At 40.2% G+C, this 14668-nt stretch overlaps 2 protein-coding genes across 3 annotated transcripts; one reads left to right on the forward strand and one right to left on the reverse strand.

The window, feature by feature from the left end:
* Positions 1-592: 592 nt before the first annotated feature.
* On the reverse strand, positions 593-5407 carry zic4 (zic family member 4). 2 transcript variants are annotated; one of them, XM_036516563.1, is made up of 3 exons: positions 4898-5407; positions 4172-4789; positions 593-2002 (listed from the first exon to the last, which is right to left on the reverse strand). In XM_036516563.1, exons 1-3 carry the CDS (start codon positions 5316-5318, stop codon positions 1569-1571), a joined length of 1473 nt encoding a protein of 490 aa, XP_036372456.1. In that variant the 5' UTR covers positions 5319-5407; the 3' UTR covers positions 593-1568. The 2 variants fall into 2 exon arrangements, with proteins under 2 accessions (XP_036372456.1, XP_036372448.1); XM_036516555.1 differs by having other exon boundaries at positions 4172-5407.
* Positions 5408-11197: 5790 nt separating this feature from the next.
* Positions 11198-13998, forward strand: zic1 (zic family member 1 (odd-paired homolog, Drosophila)). The gene is made up of 3 exons (XM_036516574.1): positions 11198-12448; positions 13091-13254; positions 13699-13998. Exons 1-3 carry the CDS (start codon positions 11485-11487, stop codon positions 13894-13896), a joined length of 1326 nt encoding a protein of 441 aa, XP_036372467.1. The 5' UTR covers positions 11198-11484; the 3' UTR covers positions 13897-13998.
* The last annotated feature ends 670 nt before the right edge of the window (positions 13999-14668 follow it).

The following is a 14668-nucleotide window of genomic DNA, read 5'->3' on the forward strand; positions in this document are numbered from 1 at the left end:
TTGACTCGCCTATTGCCATAGAAATCCTAACTCACCATGAAGATTCACCGTTGTGAAGAAATGGCTCTTTGTGTAAAAGAAACTTTGAAGTCTTGGTGAGGATAGTCAGCCTTTTCGTCCACCGCTGCCTAGATTATCACGGGGCAAACCGGGAGTTCTATAAAGAGAAACATCACACTTTACAAATAAAATTGTCTTCGCAATTAGTGTACACAAAAAAGGATAACAAAAGCACTATGACAAAAACACTTACTACAGAAAGAGATATTAAATTCCAATTACCTTCATTCCGCTGATTTAGAAGAAGGAGAGAGAAAAGTTTGTTGTGTGGCCACATTTTTGTGTTCCACTGGAACAGTTAAATTTTTCAGTGTATGTAGCCTATACACTGCTAGTAGACGGTTAGAATGACAGCTGAAAAAAGCATTAACAACGTACAAACAGGACGAGAGTAGCATCTCTTCACAGAGATTACGTATTAATCGTTGGCTGGGTAGTCCAAAGTAGGGTCAAAGTAAGGTTATGTTCCTCCAAAAAAATATTTAAATATAAAAAAATCGTTGTTTATTGATGACTCCTGTTAGTCCTTTTCTCAGGACTCCAGTAGGCCTATGTGAAGCATACTGGAGCCATAGGGCTTCCTGGCTTGCAAAAATGTAATGGCAAGTACATTGCTATAATATTTTGAGTATGAAAAAGTGTCCATACATAAGCAGGTAAATCAATTATTGCACGAGTTCAATTTCAGGCATTTAAAACTGTGTACGTTGTATGCATTTTTTCGACTTTTCATTCTGTCCCCGTCTGAAACAATATTGCAAGAGAGCTTATGCGTTTGACAATACTATCATATACTATTTATTCAAAATACTGACAAAGTACAAGGCTATTTGGTACACTTTCCGGTCGTCTCAATATTCTGAATTCACATTGTCGTAAAAAATTGAATTCTTAACAAGTGTATTACAAAAGCACAAAAATCGCCCACATTAATTCAAAATAGCAGAAATCATGAATGTAATGCCAATAATATTAAATACTATTACAATGCTACCAAAATGGCGGTCTTCTCGACTGACAGCACACATGGAGGATTCTATCCTGTATGAAATTGTTTCAATTATTATTTTATCCAAGCCAGTAGTAAACGATACAAAATATTTCCCTCGACGACTTAACTTTACAAAATTGCTATTAACACCACACATGAAAACGTCACCATTTACAAATGTACAGCATCGTCTATTGAAACACTTTGGTTCGATAATACAAAAAAACGTTCATGTCAGTTTTAAAAATAAATTAATGAAATACTGAAAGCGAAAATACATTTCCATAAAATACAGCAACATGCTCATGATGAATGGGTACAAGATATCTCTGAAAATATCATTCAGAATATTAGTTCATTTTCGTAAAAAAAAAAAAATCAACAGTTTCAGTATTTGTACATGTGCCAGTGCATTACGTAACTAAGCAATCATTTGAAACAGAGCTGCTCGACGTATTGATTCTCATTAGGGCATTTTGGACATGAAGTATGGGTTTTTCTGGGGTCAACAGCCTTGTTAGTACCTGTCCCCGGACTCCGGGTCTCTGTACGGAGGCCCATCAGCGGGGTCAGGTGAAGACGAGTTGCTGGGAGGGGTCTGGGTGCCGCTGGCCCCCGAGCTGTGACAAACGTACCACTCGCTTAAATTGGCAGCTTGAGAGGACAGCGGCTCGGAGTGAGTGGAGGAAGCCGGGTCTCGACCCAAGTCCGAAGAGGGCGACACGAGGGAGGGAGTCGAAGATTCGTAGCCCGAGCTCGGAGGCGGGGATTTGCAGTGCACCTTCATGTGCTTTCTCAGGGAGCTCGGGTGCGTGTAGGATTTGTCACATCCCCTCACTTTGCAGTTGTAAGGCTTATCGCTGGTGTGCACGTGGGAGTGCTTCTTTCGGTCACTGCTGTTGGCGAAGCGTCTGTCGCAACCGTCAAACTCGCACTTAAAAGGTTTTTCACCTAAAATAAGAGGGGAGACAGGTGATTAAAAATGAAGTACTATCCACAGAGAGCTAAAACATAACTTAGCACGAATATATAAAACAGCATGCTCTGAAGCGTGTGTTTTCATGTTTTCAGTATTACTTAATCGCACTTTTCATTATTAATCGGCACGGTTTACAAAAACAGAAAGCTTAACCCTTCTTTTTCAGTAACAGGCAGTGCATTTTTAAATTATTCTCACTGGCCGTGATATGTAACTGCTGGCCAGTTATATTTTACTCTACCTCAAATAATTTCTTTACCGACATGTTGATCACAGTGTCTATCTTACATTATTTTTTATTGTTGTTTTAATATGCAGCCCTCAGCAGGCCTGCCTCTGATACAAGTATACTATCCATTTAGTGACTATAAGAAGTGTATTCTGTTAGATAAAGTCGTTGCTTCGTTTTCAAATGCTAATTATGTCTCTTCATATGGTTCCTTCTTAGAACAAGATACAGTTCAACATTACGGAAAAAACGTCATTCCAACTATTCCCTAAAATCGTATTTTAATTAACGATATTCACAGCACAAGGTGTCGAGTGTATTACTAAAGTTAATTGTAGTTTACCTGAAGACAAGCATGTGCCAAGCGCTTATGAAAAAAAAAAAAATTCAATCGCTGCTGTCTAATTACAGTTGCACGTCGAGGAACAATTTGACCTTCAGCTGTTGGGTTGAGACAGCCAATCAAGGACATTAGTGTACTACAAGCAAGCAGTAAGTAGGAGACCCTTGGGAGACCCTGCCCATAAACAGAGATTGCCCTGTGTTTTGAGTATGGTAACATACATAAAAATCAGTTTTCTGATTCTCAAGAGTTGAGAAAACACACCCGTTTAAAAAAAAGAAAACAAAAGAAAAATCTTTCAGAAAGTAATACTGCTTAGTTCTTTCCAGCTGAAGACTACTATTTTGTAAACCTGATTTGCGCCATTTTCCTAAAACTGATACACCTCAGTTCAATCACACACACATTTTCGTACACAGACCATACTTTCTGCGTCGTTATCTCATGCATGTAGGAATTAGCGTAATGCCATCAATTATGCACAGAGCAAGCGACATAGGATTTATTTTCACCAAATACTGTAGCTGCTCCATGTTGTCGTATATTTTTTTCTACTTGTTGCTTAAGCCTGTAATATCACGGTGATATACTAGTACTACAGTTGCAGCAGTAGTAGTATAACTTGCTGCCATGAAAACTGTACAAGTTTGTGGGTCTGTGGATTGCTGGTGGCATAACCTTTCTTATAAATGTGTCTTTCTGTAAAGCTATGTACTGTATATTATTTCTATAGCCCCAGTTTATACCAGCAGTCAAACCGGAACTCCTAGCGATAGTGACGCACGAAAGGCTATTCCTTCATCTTTGTAACGTTTATAAGAAACAACGATTAGTCACACATCGCTGCGATCCGATCCTCAGCAACTGGCTCCTCGCGGGCAAGGAAGACGATTTAGGAAACATAGGTCATTACCTTATAGCAATCGTTTGCACCAGTACAAGTGACAGTCATTGAAAAGAATGAGGCGAAATACCAAAGACAATAACTCGGCGCGTGTTTGGAATCCCTTTTCTAAGATTCTGAGTAACTATTTTCCCCAGGCCTCACTCTTGCACTGGTATTTAGACAGAGGCAATAAACTTATCCGTTACACTGTCACAACTCCAGGTTTGTTGAAATGAAGTGTCCATCATTTCAAAACTAATTTAATTACAGTTTGTTTTCTGGAAATTGAGGTGAAAGTAAGCAACAGTTTTCATTGCATATGCATTTGCATTGTTTCAGTTGTCTCGTGGCTGGCTTAAAGTAAAGCTAGGAGAAAGGTGACTGAAAATAAAATCCAGCGACATCATGTTAATAAAATAGCTAAAACGTATTTAATGAAGACAGAATTTTAGATATTTAAATATACCGCTTAGAAACGAGACTGGGCCTTGTAAACGCTGTTTATCACTCAGGTGCAATCCAATCGCATCAAGAGCAACCCAACATTTTTTATGAGCATTCGCATGCATACGTAGACACGCATATGCACATTCACACCACACACACACAGACACGCAAGCACACACTCGCAAACTCATCAGCAAATGTGAAAACACACAAGCAGAAATAATAAAATCACTGACCTGTGTGCGTCCTTTTGTGAATTTTAAGGTTTTCCGATCGAGCAAACACTTTGCCACAGCCCGGAAATGGGCACGGGAAGGGTTTCTCGCCGGTGTGTACTCTGATGTGATTTACAAGTTTGTACTTTGCTTTAAAAGGCTTTCCTTCCCGGGGACACTCTTCCCAAAAGCAGACATGATTTGCCTGCTCCGGTCCACCAACATGCTCCACTGTAACATGTGTAACCAGCTCGTGCATGGTGGTGTAAGTTTTAGAGCAGAGTTTTTTCGCCGCGAGCTCTGGCTCCAGCCACTTGCAGATAAGCTCTTGCTTTATCGGTTGCCTCATGTAACGGAAAAAAGCGCCGGCTCCGTGGTGGTGGGCGCTGAGATTCATGTTCAGATTCATGCCGCCGTAGCCGTGCAAAGGTGAGGCAGCGAACGGATCAGTCCTAGAGCCTGCCACTTGACTCAAGTGATCAGACCGAACGTACATTTCTCCAGGTATCCCTAACCGTATTTGTCCATTCAAGGCTTGGCCACCTGGAGCTCCGTTTGCTGCCTGCTCGTGATGGAGTCCAGGGAAGAGGGTATGGTTTCCAGCGTCGGGGTGATGACCATAGTGTCCGGGATAGCTACCTGTTGTTGAGACAAACATTCCGTGGTGAGAAGCTGTAGCAGGAGTCTGCTCGGTCAGCCCTGGCATGGCTTGAGCTGTCAGATCCCTTCGAATGAGGAAATCCCTACCTGCCGACAGCGCCTGGGCCGTGTGAGACATAGAGTATGGAACTGCCGTAGGCTGGAGCGGCCCAAAAGCTCCCGTTTGACTGGAGACCACTTCACTGTGGCCTGCCATATGATGATTGTGGTGGTGATGGTGGTGAGGATAATGATGGGCTGGGCTGATTTTGAGGGCCGCGGTGTGCCCCATGTGTTCTGGCCCGAATGGACTCGGCCCCAGGCGGGGTTCTGCAGTAATCTCCCCAGGGTGCGTGTGTGCCATTGAATGTGGATGGCTTCTGAACCCCGGGATGCCTGTCACGCTCTGAGGGGTATGGTGGTGATGATGGTGGTGGTGAGCCCCTGCCAAGTCAACTAATCTCAGCGCCGTGCTCCGTTTGGAAAACGCAGGGTCCATCATTGAGTTTCCCAAAGCATCCACGCTCATTACTCCTAATTTTGGAATAACTTGACAGCAGGCAAAATAATAATGATGATGACAAATATATTTTAATCGTAATGAAAAAAGTTAAAAAAAAAAAAAAAAAACTTTCTGAAGTTCAGAGTCTATCTCAGTGCCTACATGGAATCCCATTCGGCTGAGAGGCAGCAGCAGGACGCTTTGATACACTGAATAGAGATTCATGGTAGGCGCTGCAGCCCGTGGAGCTAAACAATCACCGAGCATTCTAATTGGTCGGAGCGAAATGATTGACGTCACTTGTGACAGGTTCCAATATAAAGAAAAATGTTTTAGCTAAAGCGAGCAGCCAGAGCGCCTGCGCCGAGCCTTAGACAATATAAATACATATATAATACAAATACAAATATGCGTACATACATATATATGCTCTTAACTTAAATGCCCCTTAATTGTTTTACCGTTCGAGCCTTTTTTGGTCACATTTTTGTTTGTTTGCTTTTAAAACGAGTATGGTATGGCGAGAACAAACTGAAAAATGCTTAGTGCATAAATGTTTGCCTTTAGTTGTGCATAATAATTAAGATTGTCTACATAACATTTTTTTAAAGTAAACCTCCGACACATTAACACTCTAGTTTTATAATTGAGATATGTCACGACTGAAATTAATTCGAATCATGTAATTCTGGGAAGGTGCAGTCGTTCCGTAGAGTGCAAATGTCAGCTTCTGCATATGCACACGAGGAGGGAATACGATAAAGCAGAAGATTCTATATGTCCTTCGCTCATCCCCAAAGTGGCCCCCTCCCCACCTTCCTCCTCTTCTTTCGCCACCCACCCCCCTCTCGACCCCTGCGTCTTTTACTTTGCCATGGGATCAGTTTCTCTATATTTGTGAATAGGCCGAAAGTCTTCTATTGTCCCGGGGAAAAAAAAGTAATGTAAGGGACCTGTTGTTATGATCCAGGGTAATTTTGTTCACGAGCTCTGTCAGATTCAGACCCAGAGTCGGAACGGATCAAGAGCACAGGAGGAGGTGTCTAATGAAGGAGTAACAACACGAGGAAGAGCGAAGTAAAATACCGGCGAAAATAAAACTGTAATATGTTACATACAATAACTACTACACAGAAAGATACAAATGGAATATACTGTAGCTGTATAAATAGAATATACCATCGTAGTATTTACTAAACCTTTTATTTTAAAACGTCGTATTTCTATGCGAACCTAAAAATGTCTTCACACAAAATAACACGCTACAATCTTAAAGCACGTCCTATATAACTGTACTTTTGAACTTACAGGGTAACATGACACTGGAGATACACTCAGTAGTCATAGAGATTACATTAAACATTTTATATAAAAATGCAAAAGTTTTATGTGTTGTAAAATATCTATTTGAATCAAAAATAAAGCCGCATTTCGCTTCTGTACAAACGTCTGTAAATGCTGGCAACTAAAACACTACATAAAAACACATATATCTGCTCTCTAAAAAAAAGTTAATTATTAGCAAAAGGATCACTACGCCTGCAACTGAACATCGATTGGTGAGCGCTACACTCCGTAATTATATAAATGCATGGAATTGCTAGGATTATTCAATAAACATATGTAGCCATGTAAATTGCTGTTTGAAAACACGTCTCCCCCAAGTTATGAAACTACATGACAAACTACATTTTTTCAGTGCAAAAAAGTCCGTTTTAGTAGATATCTTTGCGTGCATAGCAAAAAAAAAATGTAACCATTTAAGATAATACACTATCGCGATCTGATATTAACCTAAATTTAGTAACAAGTTTTTAATTATTATTATTAAACAGTAAGACACTAAATAATACTAAAATAATACTAAAACTATTGGGTTTGCGCACGTCCAATCAATTTTTTACTTTGCGAATATGCACAGGCCTAAAAATTTTGGCCACCTGTAAAAAAAACAAACAAGCAAAAAAAAAACAACAAAAAAAAAAAACACCAAGTTTATTTTGCACGAACTACGCTTTACAATACGTTAACGTATGGTACAGGAACCTCAAATGTATAATTTTACTGCATCTTAATAGTAAATACACTCCCGATTATCTTACAAATTGTGAGTGCTTTTGTTCTGCTATTGAATATTTAGTGAATGGAACTTTTATTGGTGTTACCATAATGCGATACTTGGAGGAACAATAACAATACGCATTAAGATAGCAATGTATTCATCAATAAACAATGCGCAATGCATTTCATTTGAATACTGAACATGAATAATATAGCCTTACCGTTATTTTAAATCCGTCGAGGTTTCATTTTAATCAAATGGCACGGAGACTAATAAGGATTGTAATGTTAACTGACCCAAAAGGAGGTCAAATAGTTACCATTAGATTCATGTCAAATATCACATATAAAATCTGCGAAGGCACTGGTCGGATTATACAAGTGCTCATAGTAGTCAATCACTGATTTGTTCGTCTCCAAGAACAATGCGTGGTGCGAGGGCAGTAAAACCCCAATCCCCTTTGAAAGAATGTCACGCCAATATTTTATTACCTGCCGGTCAATGCCACGCGGTGTAACACGCTCTTCAATTATAATATTCACTTCTATTCTGGTTCCATTATGATCATTCACTTTATCGATTCAATGTTCTTTTTTCGGGTCTGCTGAATAAATTACAGAGGGAAATGTTTAATTATAGAATTTTTGGATTTTTTTTATTGGACTCCTCCTATTTCCCTGTTCTGAGTGACAGTTTAATCACCTATATTTGAACAGGTTGTGGTTTTAGTCTTTTCTTTTTCAGATGCAGGTGCCAGTCCTACAGCTCCATTCTTACAAAGTTATCCAAATTTTTCCCTGGCACGTGTTAGATTTGACTGTTCTTTCGCACGGAGAGGAATATCTAGTGATTACGTATTTAGCAATGCGTATGATGTACAGAGTTTAATCCTTCGCACTACAAGCTGAAACCAAGAATCAAAAGTACAAGTGTTACGTGAAGCCGAATATATGTAGGTATATGTAGGTACACAAAAGAATGTTTCCTTAGGCGCCCCTACTTCTCTGAGCACATCCAATGGAAAGAATGAGTCGTCTTTGGTCCTTAATTTTGAACAAATCACCTCTGTGATCATTTTAACACAGTATTTATCTGAGCCACAGGTCTATTTCCTATGTGAACTTTGGATCACTGAATCATATTTTTGTAGAACCATAACATACCGGTGTAAGAAGTGTATGCATAAATGCAGTTGTACACTCGTTATTATTTCCTTCGGTGCAAAGGAAGAAAGGAAATGAGATGAATGAATTTTGATTATCTTGAGAATTTTAAACATAATTGATCTGTCAAAGGCCCTTGTTGACAACGCAATGTCAGGCATGCCATAAGTAAGCAAACATTGTTTGAATTATGACTGATCCTTAAGATGTTTATTAAACGTCACAGAGAGTATTCGGGTCGCAGCTGTACTTCGCAAAGGCATCTGTGGAATACAGGGCAAACTTTGGCTTCCCTGAGATGGGCTACTAGTTAAAACAAAAAACATCGTTCCACTTCTGTGAAAAGCTAATACAAACAAACTAACTTATATTAAATTGTATAGCTATCAAAATTTAATTAAATGGAATGTCAAATGACACTAACAGTTAAACAACAAAATTTTCCTATTTTTCGCCTCTTAGGGTCAAGGGTTGGCTTGGAAATTGAATCTAAATCCCTGTACCGACCGTAGGATTCTGCGGGGTTTACACAAATACAAAATACTTAGACTATGAACAAATCTGCAAAGTAAATCAAATTACAATTTGTACTTCGCAAAATTGGAGGTGTATTAGCACGTCATGGCACATATTTTTTCCGGCTATTCATGCATTAAGAAACCATCACAGATCGAAGTTAACATAATTACGCATTTCCACAACTGAAAGAAAAGAAAGAAATCATTAGGAAAAGCAACGTCTGTATTCTGGTGGTATTCTGTCTGATGAAAGCACCTGGAAAAAACAGAGGTCACAAATTCTGTAGTCACTTCAATACGCGTGCCTGCCTTACCGTTTTCCACCTGTTGAAGATGTCTTCCAGATTTTTAAAACGCTTTAAGCTCGCGTTAAATCTATGCAAAAGAAAGAAGACGACAATCCCCCTTCTCTTCTTTTTGGCCTTTCTGGAATGAGTTTAGGAATGTTTGAAGCGGGAACGACTAGTCAGGATGATATTTTAATGGCTTGTACAGCACATTGGTGCATGTGGCTTTGAACTCGAGCAGACTGTGGTTCCTGCAGAGAGCGCCGCAAATCCCACTTGATAACTTCTACAACCCACAACTTTTTTTATACTTGCAATTGCAATGCATTATAACTCGCCCCCAAAATAATAATGCAGCACAAACGACAGCTTCAAGCTATGTTCTCGCTCCCAAAAGCAAGAAGAGAGGAAAGTAAACTTGAGAGCATATCTCCAAAATGTGTAATTAATATCCATGGAGGGTGGCATGAAATATATGCTTAACTACAGCCACAAGCGCATGTATTTATATTAGTAGTGGATCAACTGTAGTAGCCATACATTCAGTGCCCTATGTGTTACTTATTACAACGTCGTGTCCTTAGGGTTACGTATAAACGTACATTTGTCGGCTTGCCATTTAAAATTAACTGCATTTGCATATAAATATTTGGGGGGCAACTGGTGTCATTATTTAGTAATTAATGTATGGCTACGAGTGCAACGCAGTGTTAAGATTGCTGCAAGGATAGCGGACATGTTGGCGAGCGCGTTGCAAATGAGGTGTTACGTATATACGTAGTGATGTGTACTTATCTCTGTCTGAATTGTGGCATACATTGTTTTGAAATGTAAGTGCGGCGCTAATCCCCCATATATTACTTGGTGAATGTGGCAGCCAGAAGTATTTGAATCAGTCAGGGCTTGACAGTGCGCAGGTTGTATGGATTTAACATAGCACACGGTAGGTTGTTGCAGACCGACATTTTTGGCAAAATAGGGCATTGGCCTATACATCATACGTGCTCTTCCATATTATTGCTCAAAGATGGCCTTGAAGTATAACCGGTTCATTGACATTTTTCAGTTGACGTTGAGTCATTTAGAGGAATAACTTGTTGATTACTTTGTTTCCACAATAATATATAAATGGGTATATTTGACTTTCGGTAACAATTTCCGTCAACAATGATAAAACTGTTGCGTCCTGCAGTTTTGCTTCTCACTGATAAAGAAGCAAGAATTTAAATTAACGCAAGTACCAAAATGTGATTTTAAAATTAACAATTGCATACTACTAGTCTTTTTGGAGAGGTAATTTATCATGCCATAAAAAGCCTTTGTACGACCAAAAAGTCAAGAAAGGGGGGTATTATTATGAAATTTGATTGTTTACCCCTCTAGGATATGATGCCGTACATCAAAAACTACAGCGACGGTTTGTCGTAAAGTTATCTACTTACTTTTATGCCGAAAATAGTCTTGTGTGTTCTGATTGTAGGCTACGGAATCAGAATGGTTACGCTTCATTGAAAGCAGACGAAAAAAAGACTAAACACGTAGCGCGCCAAAGATTATGCAAAATTAGGAGGTCATATGTCAAAATCCTTGTTTTAATATGCTTTACGTATGATCGCGGCACATTTCTTGACTTTTCTGCTGTTGTTCAGCCTACAAACCAAAATGACAGTCAGCAACCTTACAATACCTGGGACTCATGATGCAAACGGGCCAATCGGGCTGGAGCTCGAGCGCTGCGAACTGTTATTTGGTGCGTGTGTGTAAGCAGGGGGAGAAGGCGTTCTCGAATGAGCACCCAGCCAGGGGCTCACGTGACGCCTCCCCTACTTTCCCATTCATCAGGGGTGGACGGTGTTGTCTTTTCAATTCATTTATCTGCAGGAATGATTGCGACTATCAGTCTGGAGCTCACCGCCTGGCTGAGGAGGTGAAAGTTTCGCCACAGGAAGATAAACCGCAAAAGACAATATTGTACATGATTTGCGTTGAGGAGAGGGAGTGGGGAAAATTCCTTTCCGCTAAAAAATAAATAGAAATCCATGATCTGAGTTTGTCAAACTCGCATTGAGTAAAGTCACACAATTCTCCGAGCAGAAGCAGTGGTGAGAATATCTGTGCGTGCTTTTTGATTTTTCTCGCAGTCGTTTCAGTTGCAGACTGAAGATGCTCTTGGACGCAGGATCGCAGTATCCAGCCATAGGAGTGACTACGTTCGGCTCATCCAGACATCACTCAACCGGCGAAGTCACAGATAGAGAAGTGGCTTTGGGGATAAATCCCTTTGCTGATGGGATGGGCGCTTTTAAAATCAACCACAGCACCCACGACTTGGGCTCTGGACAAACAGCGTTTTCCTCCCAAGCGCCAGGCTATGCCGCTGCCCTGGGACACCACCACCACCCCACACATGTCAGTTCCTATTCCACGGCGGCGTTCAATTCCACCCGGGACTTTCTGTTCCGAAATCGGGGCTTCGGAGACGCCACGAGCGCGCAGCACAGTCTTTTCGCCTCCGCAGCGGGAAGTTTTGCAGGGCCACATGGACACTCGGATGCCACTGGGCACCTGCTTTTCCCGGGACTTCATGAGCAAGCGGCCACTCACGCGTCTTCCAATGTTGTAAATAGTCAGATGCGCCTGGGCTTTTCGGGGGACATGTACGGCAGAGCCGATCAGTACGGCCATGTAACCAGCCCCAGATCTGATCATTACGCCTCGACCCAGCTGCACGGCTATGGCCCCATGAACATGAATATGGCTGCGCACCATGGGGCAGGGGCCTTCTTTCGGTACATGAGGCAACCGATAAAGCAGGAACTTATCTGCAAATGGATCGAGCCGGAGCAATTGACGAACCCCAAAAAGTCCTGCAACAAAACTTTCAGTACCATGCACGAGCTGGTTACGCACCTCACAGTGGAGCATGTTGGTGGACCAGAACAATCGAATCATATCTGCTTTTGGGAAGAGTGTCCCCGGGAAGGAAAGCCGTTTAAAGCGAAGTACAAACTTGTAAATCACATCAGAGTACACACCGGCGAGAAACCCTTCCCGTGCCCATTTCCGGGCTGTGGCAAAGTGTTTGCTCGATCGGAAAACCTCAAAATCCACAAAAGAACACACACCGGTAAGAAGTGCCTATCTATCTATCTATCTATCTATCTATCTATCTATCTATCTATCTATCTATCTATCTATTTTTCCTATCTGTCTGTCTGCCCGACAGTTATTCAACAAGGCATATATGAAATATTTGGTAGTAGACACTACAAAAAATGTTAAATTTCTTTTCTGTAGCTGTTATATTTATGTAAATGTATTGTTCTGATTTTTTTTTTTTCGAAATGTAGCCCACATCAGTTTTTTTTTTCTGCTGTACACTTCCTGAAAAAAATCAGTAATATTGATTTAAGAGATAGCTTTAATATTGATGTAAGAGAGTATCTTTTATTCTTTATGCGTTATCAACATGCAACGCATAAATCAGCCGTTCAACGCAAGTGTTTACATACAAAATTCTTTAACTGCAACAACGAAATGTAAGCACGAATCTTAACAAAGTAGTATGATAGAACTATTATATAATTTTGATTTCCAGTGGTGAAAAATGGAAACAGCATGTTAGTGTAAAATGTAAATATGTACTGTTAATGCACCATTGTGGCATACATTTGGTATTAATCAGTTTATGTTCGATGTCTACGTGACTGTTTATAACTGCACGGTTTTTTTTGTTTGCTTACTTTTGTTTATTTTGTGTGTGTGGCAGGTGAAAAGCCGTTTAAGTGTGAGTTTGATGGCTGCGACAGGCGGTTTGCGAACAGCAGCGACCGCAAGAAACACATGCATGTCCACACGTCTGATAAACCGTATCTCTGCAAAATGTGCGACAAATCATACACCCATCCCAGCTCGCTCCGAAAACACATGAAGGTAATTTTTTATATGACATTTTCCTTATACCACACTGTTTGTTGATGCGAAAATATGTAAAATGATTTTTTTCTTTCTGTGAGATTTTTAGTTTTAATTCTACATTAGTTCTTACACGTGCTTCAACATATTTCCTTTTTATAAATAAACATGTATGGAAATGTATTTGTTTTTAGATACGTCTGTACTTGCACATGTTATTAATTACCTTTTTTTGTTTTAGAGTGCCGACGACTGTTCTATTAAATTGTGCGCGCTTTTAAAAATGCCTTTCAGATATGATTTGTTGACTTTTTTCATGAATATGTTCGTTACAGCTTGATGTATGCGCGGTGAATAGGAGTAAAATGAACCTCCTTTTTACAGAACTCGGAGCAGCATGATAGCTAACATATAGGATCCGTCAGAAGAGGATTTCAACTAAGTGTTTTCTTTATGTCCCAGGTTCACGAGTCGTCGTCGCAAGGATCACAACCGTCACCAGCCGCCAGCTCAGGGTACGAGTCATCCACGCCTCCAACAATCGTATCTCCGTCAACAGAGAACCAGAGCAGCAGCTCCATATCCCCGGCATCTTCAACAGTGCATCACACGACCAGTCACAGCACGCTCTCATCAAATTTTAATGAATGGTACGTGTAAAATATTTTTAAAAAAGACTGCAGAAATAGGACTGCTTGGAATAAAAGACTTAAAAAGCCAGCCTGTCAGTGCGGACCGAAAAAAACGAGGAAGTCTTTTTTTGGAGGGGGGTGGGGGGGTGATTTGGGGGGGGGGGGGAGCGGGGGGGTAAATGTGCTGTATAGCAACGAAGAGAAAGCAATGCATGGATGAGGTACAAGGCCGACTGGAAAGTTATTATTATTTTTTTTTTTTATTAAGATTGCTCACATCTCTAATTGCATGCTATCTGCGGGGCGCGGTGTTTTTTGTACATAAAGATTTACTAGTTTAAATATGTAATATTTTATTTTGTAAATAGTTATATCACAGTTTAAGGGAATTTGTGAAATGTGGTCCCTAGATTTATGGAAAATGAAATGGTTTTAAAGAATAATGCGATGAATAGTCTTGATTGAAAAGAGTGTTATAGTTAATGTGAACCAAATGTGAATTATTCAGTATTACTACACGTCGACCTAACCGACTATTAGTATTAATGTGCTTTTGTGTACAGTGCAAACATTTCGTCCCAAGTCCAGTCTGAGTAGCACAGTAAATTGTTGTTATTTAATGTCATGTCGATAAATCGTATAGTGAAAGCCTGAAACTCCGTGTCAATCTGTTTATGTACGAAGTGATAAAAGATAAATTTATCTGTCCATTGCCTTGGTAATTGCAAGAAATGAATATATGTATATAACTCAATTTTCCATATATATCCGCATGTAAAGGGCCGGTATCACATGTTAGA

The sequence above is a fragment of the Megalops cyprinoides genome, chromosome 2 (assembly GCF_013368585.1).
Source record: "Megalops cyprinoides isolate fMegCyp1 chromosome 2, fMegCyp1.pri, whole genome shotgun sequence".
Classification (NCBI taxonomy): Eukaryota; Metazoa; Chordata; class Actinopteri; order Elopiformes; family Megalopidae; genus Megalops; species Megalops cyprinoides.